This window comes from Pundamilia nyererei, unplaced genomic scaffold, assembly GCF_000239375.1.
Source record: "Pundamilia nyererei isolate P.nyererei 1_Seehausen unplaced genomic scaffold, PunNye1.0 scaffold00011, whole genome shotgun sequence".
In the NCBI taxonomy this organism is placed as follows: Eukaryota; Metazoa; Chordata; class Actinopteri; order Cichliformes; family Cichlidae; genus Pundamilia; species Pundamilia nyererei.
In genome coordinates, this window is record NW_005187412.1 from 4,160,173 (window position 1) to 4,183,233 (window position 23,061).

Consider the following 23,061-nt stretch of genomic DNA (forward strand, 5'->3'; position numbering starts at 1 on the left):
TCCAATCATATTTGAAGGTAGGAGGTCTCACTTGAAAGCTGTAGTCTTTTCTCCCTGAGGAAAACAACAGAGGATGGATGTGACCCTCAAGCTAGACAAGCTTTGCACATGGGCCCAGACCACTAGGGGCAAACGATGGGTGCCATTGAAATGGAGCTAGAGATGATTTTCAGCAGCACAGGCACGTGAAAAGTTCAAAAGTGAAAGCATGTAAGAAAGCTACAATAAGCTTGAGGACAAAGAGTCTATGCAGATAATGAGGCGTGGACTGAAAGTGAGAATTCAACAGCAACAGAAGCTCTGAGACACAACAGCATGACAGATGTTCAGAGCACCGAGGACCAAAGAGAGAAGATGAGAGAGGGTGGGGGGAGACACATGAGAGGCCAAACATGGGAGGGCAACAAAAAGAGAAAGGGAGCAAAGTGCTGCTGTGGACTTTACCTTGAAGCTCTGGGAAAGACCGTGTGCATGTGATAAGCTGTAGAGAGGGGAAACAGTGAAGTAGTGGGGACTGGAGATGCAAGGAGAGAGAGTGGGAGGAAGGAGAGGGGAGAGGCTGAATCACAGAGAGCCGGAGTGTGTGAGAGGCTTTGTGCTTAATGTGTGCTTCTCGGGAGAATGAATGATGAGGACTACAGCTCCACTTTCTTCTCCACTGGACGGTGTTTAACAGGAATTTATTTCCACTAAGTCAGCATCTAAATACTGGATTTTGTTCCTGCTCTCAACCTCTGTCTTGCCAAGTGCTCTGAGGAAATGCCGGTAAGATTGTCTCATTAGATTTCTTGTAAATTGTGTTTTGATTAAATGACAGCAGCTCTTTTATTTTGACAGTATTTCAAAGACACAATTTCTTGATAATATAAGGCTAAATCCCCACGCTGTATGCATTTAGCTCTGAATATTAACTCATAATTACTCACTTAACAGAATTAAATTGTAATGTGTAACATTCAGAAAAATACTATAATTATTTGAAGCATAAGACTTATATTTTCACTTTAAGTTTACCAAAATATTTACATTTTAAATAGTCCCATTGCATTTTTCTTTGCTGGTTGTTATTGGACACAAACATTGAGTAGTCTCTGCGGCCACACAGATACATGTCTCGTTCAATTTCAATGATATTTTTCACAACAGTTGTTTTTAATGTTTTTATTTTCTTCTGTTTTATTAAACAAGAAAATTTCTTCAGTTGGAAGCTTTTTAAGAAATCCTAATCAGTGTAAGCTAGCAGTGTCAGCCTAATCAAACCTTCAGTGCTTTGTATTGGGGAAAACGCTTCATACTAACCTGCTAATCTGTCAGGTGTATCATGCTTGGTGTCTGACCATTCAGGCATGCAGCAGCTGTTGGCTGAGTCCAGAGGTGGGTGTGATGTCTGTTAGCTGTGCATAATTTCGATAGGGACAGACAGGATGTAAAGACATATAAGGACAAGTCCAGAAACACATGCTCTGATGTAAAAAGTTCTTCATCTTGTGGGTGAATGGGACTTTTCAAATGTATTTAGTTCATTATTAAATACCATTACTGGGAAACAAGGCAATAGAAATCCTTGAGAACCATGATATCACTGACAGAAACAGCTTTTAGAAATTGTAGTGTAATTTTAAAGAAACATAGGTTTTAATTTATAAATTATTGATTTCTATTTTTTTTCTCCCGGGAAACAAACCTGAGAAGAAGGGTGTAAATGTAAAAGCGTAAACTGGACATTTGTCAAATGTTTGATATGTTTTTACAGTTAAATACCAGAATGTCAAGTCTGTGATGCACAGTTTCTTTTATTCAGTTTGTTTGGGATCATTTAAAAATCCTATTAAACTATTTTTGTTCTTCTTGTTGTTCTTGTACTCTCTAAGTATTCATTTGTTACCCTAAATGCACAGCAAAGACCACACACAGAAAAAGAAAAACCTAATTTAAGTGGTTTAAAAAGGGTTGAGGGACTTCCAGAGTATTTCCAGATGTTGCAGTCCATAAAAGAGGGGGGTACACCCTGAATGTCTTATATGATCTCTCCATATAGGGTATCTTTATATGTTAAAAAGGGGCTTTTTCAGTGTTCAGATCATCATTTTAAGTGTAATGTTAAGAAATTTTAAGCAATGGAATAAAAAGAAGAAAAGCTAGAATGAGAAACTACTGAAGTGACAACAAACACTGCCAGAGATTTGTTTTTTCAGACAGAACAAGAGCAAAAATATTCCCAATGATGTCAAAAACACACGAACAAAGGCAAAAATGTGAACTCATTTAAAAAAAAATTCAATGCTTTATAAACTGCATACAACTATATAACTGAACTGCAGTGATTTGATCATTCAGACTCTAAAGTTAAATGAAAATAGTACAAGGATAATTGTTTTATTTTGTTTTTTGAACACTTGCTTTCATTTATTATGAAAGCAACATGTTTAAAAATGTTGGGACACGACCATGTTTACCACACGTTTCATCACCTCCTTGTTTTTCAATTTGGGAACTGAGGATACTGACTGCTGTAACTCTAGAGATAAACACCTTTCCCTTTATTTGTTGATATTTTAGTTACTAAACAATCCAGGGCTTCCTTTCTCACATTTTTTCATCATTTCATAATGTGCAATTTTAAGTTGGGGACGACTCTGGACTGAAGGCAGACTCTTTGTGATGAGCCATGGTGCTGTAATACATGCAGAAGGCGATTTGGCATTGTGTGTGTGAAATTAGGAGTCCTTCCCTGAAAGATTTTGTAAAATGGCATCATGCATTACTCCAAAGTCTGCAACATCATTTAACAATAATGGTGCCTACACAGATGAGCCCATGCACTGCAGAAGCTCAGACCATCCCAGGTGTGGATGGGAAATTAGATGCTTACAGCTTAAATAGATTAGTCTGAGGACAGCAGCTCATACTCTGGCAAAAGGATATGAGATGGATCTTTGTCAATTTTATAAATGAATCACTTTTTTTTTTCATATTTTGACTGGAGAGACTGGCACTGGTTTCCTAGAATGGTCAGGAGGGTGGTCAGCTCAACCAGGTGAGCCACAGCAGTGCCTTCACCTGGTGTTCTTTAAATGCTCTTTAAATCCTTTGAACCCTAACCCTGTGATGTTCCTGTCCATCCAATTTTTGGACGTTGCTGGCATCATATTCAACAAAACTTCTGCGTTCAAACATTAGAAATGTTAGTCTTGTACTATTTTAAATAAAGTAAAACCTTTAATAAGGTTCTCACATTTTGTAGTGTCCCCACTTCTTTTTTTATAACCCTGTTTTTGTGAACAGGGTTATAAAACAACCCTTTTTAAACGTGTGCCTGTATGTGTTTGCTGTACACAGTGAAACAAACACAGACAGAATGACAGGCCAAGATGTGAAGACAAAATTGTATTTCTGCTCATGTGCTGTGGCAGTCGGCCTCAGGCGACTCTGACCCACTTATTACTGCAGATGACCCCTGTGTGCGTTAGGCGACCTGGCTCGAGAGCCCTGACCGGGCCCCCACGGTCTTCCTACATTATCTGTCACTCAGAGACACAGCCCTGTCAAAGAAGGTTCACTGCATGCAAGAACAACAACCTAAATGCAGCTATTCCACCACAAAGGACTCCATATAGCACAGCATTGTTACTGGAGCTTCTTTCGGCTAGTTTTATCTGTGCATGTGTTTAGAAACCAATAATGAACACCTAATCGAATAAATAGTTAGAAATGACTTATTAAGTCAGAGTTATTTAGTCAGAAAAAAGTTTTTTCAGAAAAAACTAAAGACGTTAGATGTAGTAAAAACTATCCAATTAATACTCACACATGCAAACGCAAACTTTTTTTTAATCTGTCGGAAATGTCAATAAATTAAAAAATTAGAGTGTCTGGCAATTATTTCATGGTTCAGGCTTCACAGGGTTCAGAGGCATCTTTATTTCCAAAATTATTTATTCTAATGGCCATCATCTTCACTGTTATTCCTCATATCGGTTTGCATTGTTGTCAACGCTACATTCCTGTAGAAAAAGACCTGATAACAAGTCTTGTAAATGGCTGTTAACTCAACAATTTATTTCTTGAGTAAAAAAATAAATAAATAAAATCGGGGAAGATCTGAAGACCAAAAGAGGTGAGAAACAGGAGAATTTCACTCGAATACACACAAAGAACTGATACTGTAGCTTATATATTTACTACTTTCATACCTCAGAAACATGACGCACATTGAATTTTTTGAAAATATTTTTTTAAAACATACTACACAGTAGACAGCCCTGCAAAGTCTATATCAATTAAAGAAGTGTTGACAGAGACTGAGCATAACTAATCGTCATTATGTGAAGACTTATTTGTTATTTGCTATGTGCTAAAATGTGGACATGGCAGAGTGCCTATCAGCCACTGCAACTACTTTTGCAGTTAATATGATGTAATCAATGATAAGATTCATTAAAACTGGAGATGAAATAAACATATATCTATGTAACGAATCACAACCAACATAGTATTAGCAAAAGAAACAAACCAAAAGACAGTGACGCCGTTCTCATTCACAAAAACCTGAGAAAACTGTTCAAAATACAGTCACCTGCTCAACTGATCATTACAGTTTTTCTCAGTCGATTTGGCAGTTACTGAATTTTACATAGTACCTGAGTCAGCTGCAACAATCAAAACCCCATTCACATTTTTCAAAACTTGAATAGTTCACCACTCTTTAAAGTCTGAGTCATCAAAACCTTCCTGACTAAAGAGTTCTGCAAACAATGTAGAGTAAGAAATGTTCAGAAGCAAAAATGAAATGTGAAGGATTTTTTTATATAAAATGGAGAAAAGTAAAAACATACTCGTGAAACTGTGTGCATCAGAAAACAGACAAAGAAAATAGATCTGAGAACAAAGCACCAACTACTCTATGAAGTAGAGTCACACTACATACACTCAGCAACCACTTTATTAAGTATGCCTGCTCCACTGCTCAATAAAGTAATCCAAATATCTAATCAGCTTTTCACATCAGCAGCAGCTCCATGCATTTACGTATGTAGACATGAACAAGACAGCCTGCTAAAGTTTAAACCGAGCATCAGAATAGATGAAACATGGCCGAATGTGGCATGGTTGTTCGTGTTAAATGGGCTGTTCTGAGTATTTCCGACATTGTTGATGTACTGAAATACACAACCATCTCCAGGGTTTATGGGGAATCGTCTGAATCAGGTTGAGGTCAGAGGAGAATGGCTAGACTACTTTGAGTTTATAGGAAGGCAAGAATAACTCAAATGGTGGATTGTCTCAGACGGGCTGGTTTGTCTATTTCAGAAACGACTGATCTCCTGGGATTTTCTCCGCACACTTATCTCTAACAGAGAATGGTCTGAAAAAGAAAATATCGAGTTCTTTGAGTGAAAATGGCTTGTAGATGCCAGAGGTTAGAGGAGAATGACCAGACTGCTCCAAAATGATAGGAAGGCATCAGTAACTCAAATAACCACTTGTTGCAACCAAGGTATGCAGAAAGGCATCTCTGAATGCTTGATAGGTCAAATATTGAAGCAGATGACCTTCAGCAGCACACCGGCTGCCTTTCCTGTCTGCTGAAAACAGTAAACTAAGAGTAAAGTTTCCATGGGTCAACCAAAATTGGACAATAGAAGATAGAAAAATGTTGTCTGAGAAGTCTCAACTTCTGCTGCAAACCAGGCAGTAGGGTGAGAAGTGACAGGCTGGTATTGTAATGGTGTGGGGATATTCTCTTGCCACTCTTTGGGCCCCTTGGTAACAACTAAGCATTATTGTATATTGAGCAACTGTGTGATGCTATCTTGTCAATATGAACCAAAATCACTGAGCAAGGTTTCCAGCACCTTGTTGAATCTGTGCCATGACAAGACAGGGAACAGAGGAACTTCAGGAACGATTCTAACTCCCCCCTAAAGACTGCTATAGATACCTGAACCATAAAGAAAAAGATTAATAAAACTCCTAACAGCATTAATATTATGGAAAAACATCTCCCAGCTAAGAAACATGTTTCTCATATTTACAAAAGGATTATAAAGGAGTCATGCCAAAACACAGGCTATATTAAGGAGAGATGGGAACTAGAATTAAATGTTATAATCACAGATAATATATGAGAAGAGTTGTGCAAAACCTGTCAAGAGGGAATAAGAAGTCAATTGTAGAGAGAATTTGATTGGAAATTTAAAATCAGACTTTTCAGTACACCTCTTGTTATCTCCTCATACTATAAAGAACCTAATATAGAACTATGTTGGAGAAAATGTGGGGAAATAGCAGCAAAGTGCACCTAATAAAGTATCCAGTAAATCTGTGGTGGGTAACAGAAAAGGTGTACAAAGCCTCTCTCGATGGCGGCCATCTTTGAGCTGTAAACATCCACACCAATCCCATGCAGGAATCTGCACACTCTAATTATTACACTCTTACTCAGATTTAAGACACAGCAGTGGAGGGCTTTTTATAAAAGGAAAGAAAAGCACATCAGTCGCACAAGATGACAAAAACAGCAGCCGTAACGCCCACAAACAAATGCGCAGGGTAACTGTTGATAGTTAAGCAGTTTAGATGTTGGATCTTTGGTCCAGAACTGATTTCTACTGAGACATAAGAAATAAATGACCTTTGTCTTGAGGACTTGAAATTTCAAGTTGTGAAAAAGCTCGTATGTAAATCATCATGCAGCCTATTTTGTTGTGAGTGTGTGTGTGTGTGTGTGTGTGTGTGTGCGCGCGTGCGTGCGTGCGTGCGTGCGGTCTTTGCTGTCAGCTGCTTGTCTCACTGTGCCTGAGGTCTTGCCACAGGGAAGGCTTCCGCTTGTCATCTTCACTCAAGGTAAGGGCAAAAAGCCCCTTAATGAGGTTCATCTCCCATCCTCCCTTAAATAATTTTCCTTTTGTTTTACCACCAGCACCATCAGGAGATTTAAAGTAAAATAATTACTCTGACTTGAAAGCAGTTGTCTAATCCTGTTGATTTTAAGAGCATATAATTTAGACTAGAATCAGTTTTTTTAAACACCCCTATGACACTGTATCTTTCTCAGACAAAAGAATGCACTCATAAAAAGACGAAACACAGTCAAAGGCTGAACTATGCTTGACGTCATAATTCCTCACCATTCGCTGCTACCCATTTTAAGAATTTTAGATTTTCAAGAGCTGCTTTCATAAATTGTAAAATGAAAACAGTCTTCTTTAAACACTCTCTTGGCCTTGTTCAGGCTGAGTTATCATTGTGCCTGCAGCTCAGTGTTACCGACACAGAGGGGGAGCAAATATCAAGCTTTAGAGAAAATCAAAAGGGCAGATGGATTTTCTCACAATCTGAATTTTGCTGAACTGAATAACAGATAACGATTCTTTGAAGCTCAGAATTGATTTTCAACATATCTGGCTAATAAAATGAATGCCTTTGGCCACTGCAGCACTGAAATGACAGGTATATTAAGTTTTTGGTCTGAGACTTATAAACTATAATCTAGTATAATCTGTAAAAGAGGAAAAATCTGATGCATAGTGGTCACTGGAGTGGACAGCTACTAAAACGTACATATCTCTTTAATGCATTGGTTTCTATGGTGGAACTGCATATTAGCCTCTAGAGTGCTCTCTGCTGCCATACTCCATTGAGGTCAATTCAGTGTTCAGTTAGTGCAACTGCAAGTAAATTTCCTCTGAATCAAAGATGGCAGACAAACTGTCACCCCTGCCGACCACTGCTGGCATATCCTGTCAATCCTTATATGCTAAAAGAGCCCAACAGGTAAAAAAAATATGATGATATGCAGTAACATCTAGGGAAGGATATTATCTGTTTGGAATAAGAAATTGTTATGTCTAATATGTAGAAAACTACGATTAACCATGTGTCCACTGTAGTGGACATCATGCATTACCCACTATATTTTTTTACATAAGTCATAAATTGTCTCACTGTTTTTTGGGACTGTTTTGGTTATAAGTAAGCATATAATTGTTACATTTATAAGCTACTCATTTAAAATGTATATTTCTGTGCAGATCAGCTGTAGTTTGAGTTACTATAATAATTATTTTATCATATTTTGTAGACTTCAAATGCAGCAAAGAATAAGGCAGCGTACAGAATAGTCCAGGAAATTCCATCCAGCTCCAGTGATGATGATTTCATTGATGAGTGCAGTGATGATGAGTTCAGTGATAAGTCCAGTGATGATGAGAGTGGCTGCCAGAGCAGAACAGAGACATAGGAACTACGGACAGCCTAGGTGTGATGAACACAGAAGTGTTTGGAGATGCAGAGACTAAGATGTCAGTTTGTGTTTTCTTCCAGCATGCTACTAAGGGCTTGGTAATACTGTCCTGCATCGTTATAGAACTGTGTAGACTCAAAAATGTTTCTCTTGTTGGAGATAGTTTGCCATATTCAGGTGTAGGATTCACAGCTAGGACTGTTGATTGGTTTTGTTATTTACGTCTAAACATTGGGGCCTTATGAGTTGAAAGTTCCAAAAAAATTGCTGAGATGTTTTTCAAAGGATACAAGCAAACAAGTGTTTGTATATTTACAATAGAACACAAGGTAATTAATTTTTATAGTAAATTCACAGTATTTCATGCTAAGTGCTCAGGCGCATGTAGTCCACTGGAGTGGACAAGTTTATAACTTTATAAAAAAACATATTTTTGGGAAAAAAAGAGTTGAACATTTTTTTTCATGTCCTGAGAAGAATAAAAGCACTTAAGAAAAAAATCTTGACCAAGGCTTTCATAATTCATGCATCAGAGGGTTAAGAAAAGAACAAAACATAGAAATATTCTGGCCGCTGATAAAGTCATAAAAATACAGAAAAATAATTATTTATAGCTTTAAATGTCATATTTTGTGTTAAATAAAACTAATTTACAAGGGTGGAAGCAATGAAATGAGATCTTTCTTTTGGCACGATACAGCATAGACTACAGAGCACTGTGAAAACGTCTCAAGTTGGCTTGGAAAATGAGTTAGTACATTTTTAACAAGCTTGAAAATCAGTATTTATTCTACAACACTTCCCTGGGTAAGTGTTCTTGTAATTTCTTGAAGTAGTCTTCAGGAATAGTTCTCCAGGCTTCTTGAAGAACATTCAAAGCCCTTCCTTGGATGTTGGCTGCCTTGTTCTGTTTTGGTTCAATAATACTGAGGTCCAGGCTCTTAGGAGGCCAATCTGATCATCCTAAATGATGTGTTTTTCTGCCCAAGCACATTTTTCCTGCACTAGCAGTGTGTTTTTGATCGTAGTCAATCAGATGCTTTCCAGATAGTATTGCATGTTGGATACAAATCCAACAATACGTTCCATCAATTTTGACAAGATCTCCAACACCACTGCCTGAAGTGCAGCCTCAAACCGTGACAGAGCCTCCACTGTGTTTACAGATGGCTCACTGTGACACTCACAGTTTTACCTCTCTGAGCTCCTCTGCATATATTAATGACACTGAACAAAAGTTTAAAATTAACAAAGTGCATAAAGACACAATTTAAAATAGGTTCAGTTGTCTGTTTTGTGTAAACACAACACTGGTTCATCACTTGAGTAAGGTGCCTTTTTTTTATTTGAATGATCGATACTGTAGCTCAGTGTTAAGTGTGCAAAACAACAACAACAAAAAGCAGAAAAATGATAAAAGCATCCATCGACTGCTTATTTCTGCTCTAAAGTGTAATCTTATCATGGCAGGTCTGGGAGGACTGACTTCCTTTAAGGAGCTGCAGTTAATGACACTTCTCCATTGTCCTAATTTTAAAACCCTGGAAGTTGCCCCTTGGTTTTTGCTGTGAACCGCAGCTGAAAGAGACATGACTCCAACTAAATGACAGTTTGGGTTTCACTGACGACAACTTTCCATTGTTAGCTTTCAGATGCACCACAGTGGGGCTGTGAGACGGCGAGGATGTAAAATTCATTTTAACAGAACTCCACAGAGAGCTACAGCTGTGCATTTTCCTAAGCATGCTTGAGCAGCAGAGGGGTCTTTGGGAAACTCAGGAACATGATACCAAAAAACAAACATTACAGAAATGCACCGGATGTGTCTGCTGTTATTTATGTGCAGCTAATTTGTAACAACAATAATGTTTTCATGGAGGCATATGGGGCCAACCAGATTATGTTTCTGTTAGGATAAAGACAAACAATGTTAATATTGAAGTATTCAACATGTTTTTAAGCTTGTGTTGCGACACTGTCAGCACACATCAGACTGCACTCTAGTTTCATGCAGAAAGAGACTGAACAATACAACAATACCACCCTGACCGAGTTGGTATTGTTGCCCAAAATTAATCACAGTGTGCTCGCTCTTCACACTTTGGACTCACATGTCTATCCTTTGCATTCATATGACTGCTGCTGTGGCCAGGACGTATAAATGTAGAACATCGTTCGCTCTGAAAAAATGTCTCTAAACAATCCAAGCAGCAATTGCATTTCTCAGCACAACATAACCATGAAAACGAAAGATTCGTAATTGTCTTTTGAGGCAGGGTTGACATGAAAGAGATGAGCTCAGAGGAAGAAATATCAGAAGTGACGAGAGCTTGACAGGAAAGCCTTGCTTTGAAAGTACAAGAAGACAAATAAAGCTCTTTCTCTTTATTTTACAATGTGAAAAGGTGAGAAAACCACGAAAGCTCATTTGTACCTATGAGGAACAGCATGCCCCGTTGTTTCATAAGCATACGCAAACGATGGGTAAACATGAAAAGTAATCACATACTTAGGATTTCTAGTATGTTGAAAAGCAAAAGAGATAAAGCAGCCAATACAGAACATAACAAATTAAAATTAAGGCGTTAGGAGTGATCCAAAATCTTTTTGTTACATGAAAAACAGAAATGTCAGACAACCAAATGTCTTTTTTTCGTTTCAAGATAACCAGGGATGGAAAACCTCCAATAATGAGAACACTGTTTATAATTTACTCAGATGATAAGTGTGAACACACCACTGACATCTAGACATTTGCAATCTGACAGGCCTTATCAACATTAGCAGGAAGTAAAAGTGTTTCCAGCAAGTAAACGATTGACCCACACATGCTGGAGACTGAAGTCACTTGTACCAAAGGTGCATCTGTGTAATCTAATTTATTGTTTGTAAAATCTTACATCTCAGTAAGAGTCACTTAATTAAAACAAATAACAAAGTGACCAAAATTTCAAAATGATGAAATTTCTTATCAGCTTTATAAATAGAAATTTATTTTTCTGTTCATAAAGCTACGTTCAGCTGATCCCTTATTCACGAAGGGTCACCACGTGTTTCGTTTAGCAGATATTTAGCGTGATATCGTTTCCATGATATCATATAATTTTTTTTGTCTCCTCCCAGGATCAAACCCACTTCACTATATTGCTAATAACAAGTAAAACGTCAGGTTGTTTTATATCTGGCCCTTGTTTCCAGACAAGCTTTGAGGGTCTTTCATATCTGATCTTAATTCAACCCTGAACCATGAGCCAGTCACAGAAAAAATACACAAGTGTTTCCCTTGCTTCTCAAGAACCTCTAATTCCCTGCTGATATTAGTGAAAGGATTTCAGCCACAGCTGTGATGTTTTGTTGACCATGCACACAAAGCTGCACAGCAAATGCAGGCTTTGATTTGGTTTTGCTCTGGTCTGAATATGTCCACTCCTGTTACCTTTTGTTTCGTCCTCTGTGCGTACCTTCCTGCTCTCTGGCCCAGTGAACAGCATAAATGATTGAAGGACTCGTGTATTTAGTTGTCAGCTGAGACAGACATTTGGTACTGAACTCAGAGTTTCAGCATGGGAACTGACAGCATCGAGGTGCTTCCAACAGTGTTAGGGCACAGAAACAGCACGTAGCTGGTACACACAAGTAATAAATTCAGTGCCAATACTCTCCAGCTGGAGAAAAAGAAGACTACCTATGATTTGTAAGGTTGTTTTTTATTCAGCCTTTAGTGTAACATATCTGTACTGCAACATAAGCACAACCTCTCTACCCTACACATGTCATATACTACAGACTTTTAGCACTTCAAACCCTTTGAGTCAAGCATATTATTGGATTACATGCTTCAATTTATATTAAAAGCTATGTTTGTAAGAAATGTTTTAATGCCACTGTTTGAATGGCAGCAAAGATATAGAGTATACCCACTTATGTCTTATGGTGGCTTTCAGAGGTTAAAATCAAACATCCCTAAATTTGCAGATGATACATATATATTAAAAGGTTTGCTACTGACTGCAGTAACCGATTCAAAGCTTTAAATGATGTGATTTTGAGTGCTGCAAAAGTGCTATTGTGTCTGGTATGAACGACCTAAAATGATCTGACATTTGTTAAAAAATAAAAAATTCTATTGAAATCATGAGAAATAACTAATTTAATGCGATTTTTAACAACTGCATTTAGAAAATCTTTTTAGAAATAGAGAATTAGAAAAAAAAACATTGGTTCAATTCGGCCATCAAAAAGAGAAATACCATGACTGTTAACTGTTGGACATAATGTGCTTATTATGTGATATAAGCTTTTCAATGCTTACCTATTTTTTCCCATTAGGAGAGTTTCCCAGTCCAAGACATGGTCTCCTGAGTGGTCCCGCCACCACTGCATCACAAGCCTTAAAACCAGTCTAACCTGGGACATGACTGCTCTGCTTCCCAACGTCAGTGTTCCTGGGAGTACGGCAGCTTTGCTGGTGACCACTGACTGTCCGTTTAACCTGACTGCAGCTGCTCAGGCAGGACTGGGGTCAGGCCATTCACTGGCCCCACTATGTACCGTGTGTTGCTGTGGGGTTCTCAATCGCACCTTGGCAGTGGTATTCATGGTCAGCCTAGCATTTGCCATCGTGGTTGGGAACGTGGTCACACTTACAGTGTTTGTGCAGACCAGACAGTCGAGAACACCACAGGGATACCTGAAAGGTAAATGTTGTGAACTGTGTGTTGAGACAACTTTTGTTGTAATTTTGTGCTATATAAATAACATTTATTGAATTGAATTAAAAAATAATAATTGAACTGCTTTATCACCACATCTTAACATGTACATCTAGAGTGTAAATCAAGTTTCATGGATTGATTCCAGTAGAGCCCGACCAACATCAGATATTTACCGATATTTGATATGAAATCTGATATCAGCTGATATATTTTTTTCTTTCAGGCACAGGAAACATAAACAGATTTACCTGACATTGGTCATGTGCAGTTATTTATAACTCCTTACTAATATAATATAACGATTCTGTTCATATTGATACATTAAGTCATAGATCACTGGTTTACATTTCTTGTATCTGCTGGCTGTTGTGTTTGTGTGGTTCCAAACACATGCAGGAACGTTGTAGAGTGCCCTCTGGTGGACAAACTATGCAACCTTAATACTAACAACAAGATTATAAGAGTTTGTTCCACCTCTTCTTTCCTTTTGTATTTTAATTTATCCTCTGGTATATCACATAGATATTACTGGGCAATATATCGTCCCTCAACATTATATTGGTAGGGCTCTAATTTCAAGAAACGCAAAAAACAATTCCTTAGTAAAATTTAATTTCCTGTTTGTAAAATGCAGTAATATTAAAGAAGACTTTTTTTTCAGTCTAGAGAGATATAAGAGAATCTTTAATTTTAAGCAATAAATATATTGTAAATTGTATTATATGTATAATGTATAAGTATTGCATTCCTTTCACAAGGTGGCAGTGACCAGAAGGGATTATAAAGTATTATAAATCAACTTCAAATTCAAATTCAAATTTTATTTGTCACGTACACAGTCATACACAGTCATACACAGTACGATATGCAGTGAAATGCTTAGACAACTGCTCGTGACCTAAAAAAAAAAGAAAAAAAAAGGCTATGAATAAGATAAGAAATAAATATGAAAAATTAAAAAGGGTAAATTTAACTAGGAAGGAATAAAATATAAATTAAGGTTAAAAATGAAATAACTGTACAACACAAATTAGAATGAAGGGTAAATTTAACTGGGAAAGAATAAGATAAAATATATAAATTAAAGTTGAAAATAAAATAACTGTACAACAAAATACACAATACACAGTATAGAACTATATAAGAATGTATGAAGAAATATAAATAAATAAATAAATAAATAAATATATTTAAATTCTGCAAATAAAGCAGTTCTTGTGATTAATGGTAAAATGCTAAGTAAATGATAATAAGGAAAACTAAATACAGCTATCCAACATGACATCTTCCTCTTCTTTCTTCTCTGTGACAGTGTCTCTGGCTATAGCAGATATGATGGTCGGTGTCCTCGTGGTTCCTTTTTCCATCTACACTGAAATCTCTCTGATGGTAACCACCACGCCCCCTGTTTGGTATCAGGGTACTTCTACTTCCCCTGCCAACTCCTCTTCTCGTGGTGGACTAGTAAGCCCATGGCAGCCCTGCATGCTGATTGGTCCAGTGTTTGCTGGATGCACATTTGTTTCCATCAGCACCATTTTCCTAATGACTTTGGAGCGCAGTGTGGCCATCCTGTGGCCACTCCAAAAAGACGCCTTGGTGACCCGAAGACGAACTCTGTTCCTCATCCTGTTCTCCTGGGCTTCCAGCTTTCTGCTGGCTTTAGCGCCTCTCATCTTCAGCAGAAACTTCACTTTGGAGTACAATGAGTGCAGTCGCATGTGTAACTACACCCCACTCATGCTTGGAGGCCATCTCCCGCCTGATGCCAACATCTTGTTGTTATTCCCAGCGTTCGATTTCACACTGCTCGGTGGCACATTGGCTGTTAATATCGTGTCTTTCACTAGCATTCGGCGGTACTCCCAAAAACGCAAACTACTCTCAGAGGGGAGTCTGAGCGATGGAGGAGGAGGAGGTGGAGGATGCCCTCACAGGCCCTCTTTTTCAGACATCAAAGCAGCCAAAACAATTGGCATATTAACATTTGCCTTTACAGCATCCTTCACGCCCATTGCAGTGTTTGTGCTCGGGAACGTGGTGGGATACACCTGGTGTAATTTCTCCTTTTTTGCCTTCTGGATTCTGACAGGAAACAGTTGCTGTAATGTTATTATTTACAGCGTCAGGGACCACCGCTTCAGGAAGGGTGTGACCCTGCTGTTTCAACGAGATCAATCCCCCCCGCATGGCGAGAAGAACTAAGAGACGCGTAAATCTGTGTTGTGGCTGTGACCCAAAGTATGACTTGGAATAGTTTAAAAAGTAGAGAAAGGTGAAGAATGGGTTTATTCGCTTACTCTGTGAAAAGATTGTCATCCCTTTCCTGTTTTCAAAGAGAGGAAAAAAGGAACCCTGCCTATTTCAACTTGTGGTCCTTAATATGCCATCAATAATCTCTCTTGCTAAAGCATTATGTTAAAAACATATGAATTTCATCCATTAAAAAAGCAGCAACGTTATTCCATATTATGACCTATAAAGGCTGTGATTATTTTACATGTGCAATGCACTCTGGATTGATGATGGAAACGAGTTCGACTCATTACATCAGTCTCACAACCAAGTACATAATGTATGAACGCTACGAAATGTCTAAAGGAAACAAGAAAAGAGATATTAATCTACACAGTTTTCTCATCCATAGCAAGAGAAAGGGAAATGATCGGGCACATGCGGATGAAGACAACTTCCAAAAGACCCCGAGCTGTGTTCTTGACACTTCTGTACTAACACATTTGATTAATTTAGAGCTCACAAACACTTTTTGTTGTTGTTGGTGAGAAGCAGCAGCTAAGACCAAAAGCTGCACCTATAATTTGTCTCCCCAAAAATGCAGACAGCAAGTGAAAGTGAAAATAACTTTAAGATAGCCTGGGAACAGAAAGTATTAAATGTAAAGATGCTCTGCAGGCAGCAAAATATAACTTATGGCAGGTGCTGCCTTTGAAAGTGCACCAAAGTGTGTTTAAGAGTCTATAAACATAAAGTGTCTTGAGGAGAGATTGACTACATTGAAAAGGTGGATGGTAGCCTGAAATTACAGGTTAGGAAAGACATTTTATCATAACCTGATACACTTTCACACCTCTCAAGTGGCTGCACAGAAAAGGATTTTGTCCCATGCTTGCTTCTTCAGCTCTGTGATCGTCTTCATTGTTGGGGTTTATTAGTGAAGAGGAAACAGAAAGCAGGAAGAGAGAGTGGTGGAAGACACTCCACAAAGGGCCACGGTTCAAAGTCAAATCCGGTTAAATGCATTTAGCCTTTCAGCACATGGTTGCCTGCTCAACCTGGGAGACGGTCATCCTCGTTTTTTGTTTTTTAATTCTGAGTTATGCCAACAGTCTTTTCATGTTCAGTTATGTCATTCTCAGATTTTAGTTGAATGGGATGAGCTATCTAGCCCAGCGGTTCCCAACCCCTGGGCCTCGGACCGGTCCCGGTCCGTGAGTCGTTTGGTACCGGGCCGCGAGAGTTGAGGCTCAGGTGTGAAATGTATAGTTTTCAGGGTTTTTATCGGTTTTCAGCGTTATTTTGTTATCGTTTTTATCGTTTACTCGGTTTTCCTTGGTCTTTTCACGTGTTATGAATAAATCTTTTTTTCGGTACCGGTACTAGTTTTATTTTGTTGTATTTATCGTCGCAGATAAATACAACAAAATAAGTGTCGCAACCTTAAAGGCCGGTCCATGAAAATATTGTCGGGCATAAACCGGTCCGTGGCGCAAAAAAGGTTGGGGACCGCTGATCTAGCCTACCTGCACCATAAATAACAATGGTGGCCTATTATTTTTTTTATTAAAAAAACCCTAAACGTCTACTTTACATCATGTTTAAGTTGTTGTGGTGTTGTGGGCATAATAAGTCATGTCTTTGTAGTCGCTTTTTTTTACAGGTAGTAAACATGTTTATTTCTGCTAAGATGTTGACCATTTTACCACTGACTTGCTTTTTAAATCAGCCTCAAGTGGTCATTTGAAGAACTGCAGTTTTTGGCATTAAGCATCACCTTCATTATTAAGCCCCATATGTTGTCTCTTGGACTGGGTTTATACAAACATGATCAAATCTGCTTATAAACACATAGAAAGTTTCCTTACCTTTCTTTTTTTTATTAATGGAGTTGTTTTTTTTTTAATGTGAGTTTCTGTGGTTCATGTCCAGGGTAAAAAATAAATTAACAAATAAACAGTTGCCAAGTAACCACTCTAGACGATTATTGGTGTCAACAAAGAAACAATTTAGTAACACCTTTGTGAGGTTTAGAGGTGCTGGTAGGCGGAGAGTTTTGTTTTTGTATCCAGTTTTTAGACCAAGCCATTTCCTGGTTTAAGCTAATTTGAGGTGTTTTCATCACCTAACACGTTTCCAAAAAAGCTGAGGCTCAAGAGTTCCTATAAGTCAAATGTAAATGCCATTCAAATGGAAACACATAAAACTTTAAATGAAAAAGTTCTGAAAAAGTTAAAAAAACGCTTTCAGGTTTGTCCACATATTATGGATCATGACTGAAAAGGTCATTAACTGCACAACAGCAAGTCCTTGCAGTGAGTCTACTGCCACAACAAATCCATATCCTCTCCCCGGGTGTCCTTGTTTCCTCTCTCCAAATCTAAACCTTGCTTTCAAAGGGCTTTAATGAGCCTTTCACAAATTTCAGAGAAAAAAGTATGTCAAGGAGCCACAACAGCATAATGAGTAGTTTATTTGTAACGTTTTTTTTAATCTTTTGTTTGTTTTTGTGTTGTTTTTTAATGACAGCAGTGTTTTTGTCACCTGTTAATTTATAATGGGGTTTGTTTGTAATTAGAAATCATGTTGCAGCCTCCTCATAGGAAACAGTTAAGGTTACTTTTAAAATCCATTAATTCAGTTTATTTTGATAACAGTCTGCCTCAAGTATCAGAAATGCACTTTATCAGTTGCTATATGAGCCATTTCCATTGTGCCAGGTGTCGGACACAAATATTATTTTGGACAGATTTTTATTTTTAGCTTTGTATTTTGTCTGCATATTAAAGAATGATCTGTGTATTTATTAAATCAGTACTGACTAAATGAATGGGACTCCAGCCACAGAGATGTAGAATAAAAACATTATGATATATAGCGGACCCTCATGCTGTGTCGGTCTATCTTTTCAGGGTATAACATACAATGTATAACATGAAATAATGTGTTTCTTGTGTACTTATTTTAATTCTGTATTGTACGAATTAATTATATTTATAAATAATGAGAATTTTGAAGTATAAAATGTCATTAATTTATTTCTTGACAGAATAGCTTAATTTGAGCTATTCTGTCACAACTGAGATCCCTTTGAATGCAGGGAGGAGGTTATTCTTGCCATTGCTGCTGTAAGCAGTTTACAGATTATTCTGTGAATCCATAAACAGCAACCCAACAGTTCGATTGACATAAGAGTGAAAACATTTTTTGTAACTTACCATGAAGTGATTGTTTGACATTTGGAAAGTACATTTATTAGCTCACTGGTCACCTTTACCACAGCAACGAAATTTAAAAGAAATTGGTATTCAACACACAAGTACCTTGGTTTTTAATGTCAAATATGCTGACATATGGTACATGGAAGTTTGTTTTTGGCAATATTAAGAAACATTTGATTGATGCAAATGTGTTTTAAATGGACACTCGCATTGTAATGGCTGATAGGCAAGTTAGATTTTAGAGGTAAGTCTGAAAACAAGTTCTAAAATACACTACATAATAAATCAGCCTCCCAAATCAGGGAACTGGAGGAATCTGTGGAGCTTGTGATTGCATATTTGGATGAAAGATTTGAAATTGCAAAAAAGACAAAAAGATAAGCCAATCATGTAGCTGGGAAAATATTAGAAAACGACGATGTAAGATAAAATAAGAATTTACCTGCCAGCAAATATAAAGCTCACAATTAATATGTTTTATTTATTTAACCCTTTCACGCATAGTGGTCGCTACAGTGAGCAGCTATTCAAAGACAGTTTTCTTGTATTTGTGTCAGTGTTGATGGTATACTTGCACATAGACCACTACGTTGGACACTGATGTGTCACTCCATACCCTGCCACCCTCTGGTCGTTTAATGTTACTATAGATGTATGCCGTGTTTCATTGTAAATATTGTTATTTAACCCTGTCATGGATGAATTATGACAACCTCAATCAGGATTTTTTTCTTACGTATTTTTATTCATCTTTTCATGCTTAAAGATGAATAGAAACACTTTTAAAAAAAAGTCCTGATTGAGGTTGTCATAATTCATCCATGACAGGGTTAAACCATAAAAAATGAAATCAAAGACACTTTATTTTTATTTATTTACACCAAACGCCATTAAACACCATAGACATGCAATTGTATATATTATAAAACATTTACAGTCGCACAAATTTTAAAAACTTGCCCAAAATTTGTACATAATTTTTAGGATGAGCTTTATTGGGGCTGGAAGGATTGCGTTACCTTTGGACAGACCAGTTTAGCAGTTTGCCCCGCCGTCCAGTGTTTGTGTTAAACCAAATTGCGGGATTTTTACCTTTCTCAGTTCTCAGTAAGAAGATTAATAATGTACTTAGCAAACTGTCAAACTAACCATCCAGCCATCCATCCATCCTTCTCGCCCTAAGACAGCTGGGATAGGCTCCAGCACCCCCCGCAACCCTGAAAAGGATAAGCGGAATGGATGGATGGATGCAAACTGTCAAACTACTCATTTAAATCATAGATCTCACAGAATGGATGAATGAATGAAAAACATTTTCCAGGAAAAACTATCATTATCTTCTAGTTTAAAAATTTGTCACAGCAAGGTTTCAAATCAAAAGCATTTCAATCATCTTGGGCTCAGTGTAAAGGTCAAATTGTCTACTACTACTGCACTACTGAGACTATAAACTTGTATGAGTAGTGCATAATTCCTCAGTGGTGACTGCGTCAGATTTGGTAACAATAAATGTGTTTGTGAACACATCATTTGTGACTTAAATAGGTTTCAGTGTGACAGTAATGCACTCAGTTTACTGCGATGATATTCACAACCTCCACAATTACTCTTGAGTATTGAAGGGCTGTCACATTATGTAATGTGAAGAAGAAGGAGTGGCAGTGACGCTATGGGACACCTGGATACTTAGCATGGAGGACTCTTTGACTGTGTACAGGAGAGAAAGCAGAATTAGGTAGACCGAGTTCGCATCTTTACATCTAGAGAAGAGGATCCTAAAACCGAGTGACCTAAATTGTATTTTGAGTGTGTGTGCATTTGGGTAGATGGGGACAGAGTTTATATTTTACATTTACACGGTTAAAGCGCAATCTTGTAATGTGGGAAGACATTTGGGTGGAGACGGAAGTGTAGAGCAGTAGACTTCTATCAGTAGCGACATGATAGAAGTCTACTCCACCACCAGTCCCACCACAAGATAAATGAGCTGACATTTGGTTGCTCATGTAATTGAGTTCAACGATGAAAAACACAAAGCTGTCCAACAGATATCGGGAGAATGGGTAGAAACAATAAAGAGAGAGAACAAATCATGTACTCTGGAATGGCATCTAGCAGCCAGTAGCCTCATATGTCATTTATAATCAGTACAATAAATGAATCTGATCTGTATTTCTGCTGTGGACTCATTAATCAGTACATTGTACCCTCACAACAGTCCTGTGAATCATGTTCATTGTGCAGAGCACTGACTCACTGCATCATTCATGCATGCTTTCATACTTGCTGCAGGTGGATTAATGGTGGGTTTGTTATAGTTGTTGTTGTTGTTGTTGTTGTTTTTTATATTTTGTGAGTCACTCTTTTGCAAAGCACGAGGCATGTTTAAAGCTGCATCTGGCATTTTGAGACATATTTGAACTATTGCAGCTTGTCAAGTCAATCTTACAGACATAAATCAGTGCCGTGGAGTATTTGCCTTCATGATTTTTTTTTTCCATACTTCAGCTCATGAAACAAATGTTAATATTAGACAAAGATTACTTGAGTAAAAACAAAATTCCCTTTTTAAATGATGATTTCATTTAGTGAGATGAAAAAGCTATCCAAAGTAACTGCTCTCCCAACCTTGGCAGCAATGAGCCTTTCACATCGCTGTGGAGGAATTTTGGCCCATTCTTGATGGTAAATGGTAAATGGCCTGTATTTATATAGCGCTTTACTAGTCCCTAAGGACCCCAAAGCGCTTTACATATCCAGTCATCCACACATTCACACACATTCTTCTGTGCAGCACTGTTTTAATTCAGCCACACTGGAGGATTTTTTCATGTTTAACTCATTCCCAGACAGAGTTTCTGGTAGAATTCAGCAGAATTCATGATCCCATCAGTTACGGCAAGTCCACATCTTGAAGCGGCAAAGCAGCTGCAGACCATCATACTACCACCACTATGATTGACACATGACTGTTTGTGTGATGTTATTTTTATGAAATGCTGTTTTTAATTACATGTCTGATTTAATGGGACTCAAACCTTCTAAATTGTTTACATTGCTTCCCAAAACTCATAAAATTTCAGTGGGCCGGCCACTCCTGGGCAGGTTCCCCACAGTCCCAAGTTTTCACCTTTTGTGGACACAAGCTTTGTGTAGTCCAAAAGCCAGTCTGTAACCCTGTCCAGATTGATAGATGTCAGTGACTTCATTTGTCACCTGTTTCTTCAGATTGTGACATGTGTGAAGCAGAAGTGTGCAGGAGGAAAAAGTCACGTTTCATGTTTTGTTTTGTTTTTCTTTCTATTCACCTGTCGTTCAGAATCTTTGTAAGACAAGTAATCACATGATAGAACTGCAGTGTGAATTTATCTGGATCTGAATTAAGTACATTACTGTTATTTATAAGTCAACAAGGAGCGGGAGGCTGAGGGACGGTTATTTTTCAAACAGGGCTCGGTAGGTTTGGATAATTAAAATTTGTTTAATGATGTGAAATGTGTAAGTGTGACAAATATGCAAAAAAAACAAACATAAGAACTGGAGAAGAGGGGTAAATACTTTTTTTTACAGTACCATAAGTTTATATCATTTTAATTTTCAACAGCAATGAAAAGACTTATTACCTGAATATGTTTTCTATTTCTTTTCTTCATATAGTAAAATCGTCCCTGACAAAAGATTTTATGCTATAACGTCTGCTGCTTACTTGTTCTTTTTCCACTGTCTTTGCTGGACCTTCACAGTCCTGAGTGTTTGTGTGTTCATGCAAATAAAAAGGAAACTAGATCTTTCAAAACATCATGCTAGTAGGCTTAAAAGTCCACATGATGTCTTTAACACACTGTACACAGTAATTATGCTTCTTAAAAAACAAATAAAAGTACATTGGTCTTATTTCTACTTGATTACTTACAAAAGACTATGGAAGCCCTTCAAGACTCACTAGCTTGATAATCACCACTCATGGATATGCACACTTAATGATTACACGGGAACAGGAGGAATAGGTTTAAAGGTGTTGTGTGTTATAACAAGGATACGTCAAGGAGAAAAACAAATTCAGTTCCTTATTTTAAAAAAAAGCTATAGAGTGACAGTAAAGGCTAATTTGCAAGTAAAAGTAAAAACATGAGGGAAATATTTGTTATTCAGAATCATTTAAATGTGTTCAAATGTCTGACGATAGTGTACTTGAGACATAATCCCCACCTTTGTTTTGATGGACTGAAGAAGTGAGAAACGAACTGCTTAAACACAGAAGAGACTTTAATCAACGGTTTGAAACAACAAAGCAGAGATTAAAGAAAATGTCCGTTTCCCCCGTGACTCTAAGGGCAGCACCAGGGCAACCTTCTTTTTTGTTTTAGACAAGCGCTGTATCTCTATAGTTACACTACAACGAAACCACACACAGACGTGCACAATAATACCGCCAGCGAGACATATTGTAAATGGTAGGTCAGAGATCTTTAGAGCCACAGCAAGGTTATATATTTTTGTTTGTCCCGTTTCTTTTATTTATTTATTTTTGCCCCCTCTCTCGTTTCAGTGTCCTAATGAATTTTTAATTGTCTCTCTAAGCTCTTAAGGCAAGAGATGTGTGTCAGAACCAATAAAGCACAGAGACCACCTGTGGCTGGTGTCT

The 23,061-nt window shown here is 37.7% G+C and overlaps 1 protein-coding gene across 1 annotated transcript; it reads left to right on the forward strand.

The window, feature by feature from the left end:
* Positions 1-739: 739 nt before the first annotated feature.
* LOC102215785 (trace amine-associated receptor 13c) lies at positions 740-15,712 on the forward strand. Its single transcript, XM_005724248.1, has 3 exons — positions 740-765; positions 12,575-12,942; positions 14,273-15,712. Exons 2-3 carry the CDS (start codon positions 12,660-12,662, stop codon positions 15,163-15,165), a joined length of 1,176 nt encoding a protein of 391 aa, XP_005724305.1. The 5' UTR covers positions 740-765; positions 12,575-12,659; the 3' UTR covers positions 15,166-15,712.
* The last annotated feature ends 7,349 nt before the right edge of the window (positions 15,713-23,061 follow it).

Excerpts from the sequence above, each read along its gene's own strand:
- LOC102215785 (XM_005724248.1), top strand. The coding sequence starts at position 12,660 with ATGACTGCTCTGCTTCCCAACGTCAGTGTTCCTGGGAGTACGGCAGCT. Across the intron at positions 12,943-14,272 it reads ACCACAGGGATACCTGAAAG|TGTCTCTGGCTATAGCAGAT; the intron begins GTAAATGTTGTG and ends TCTCTGTGACAG.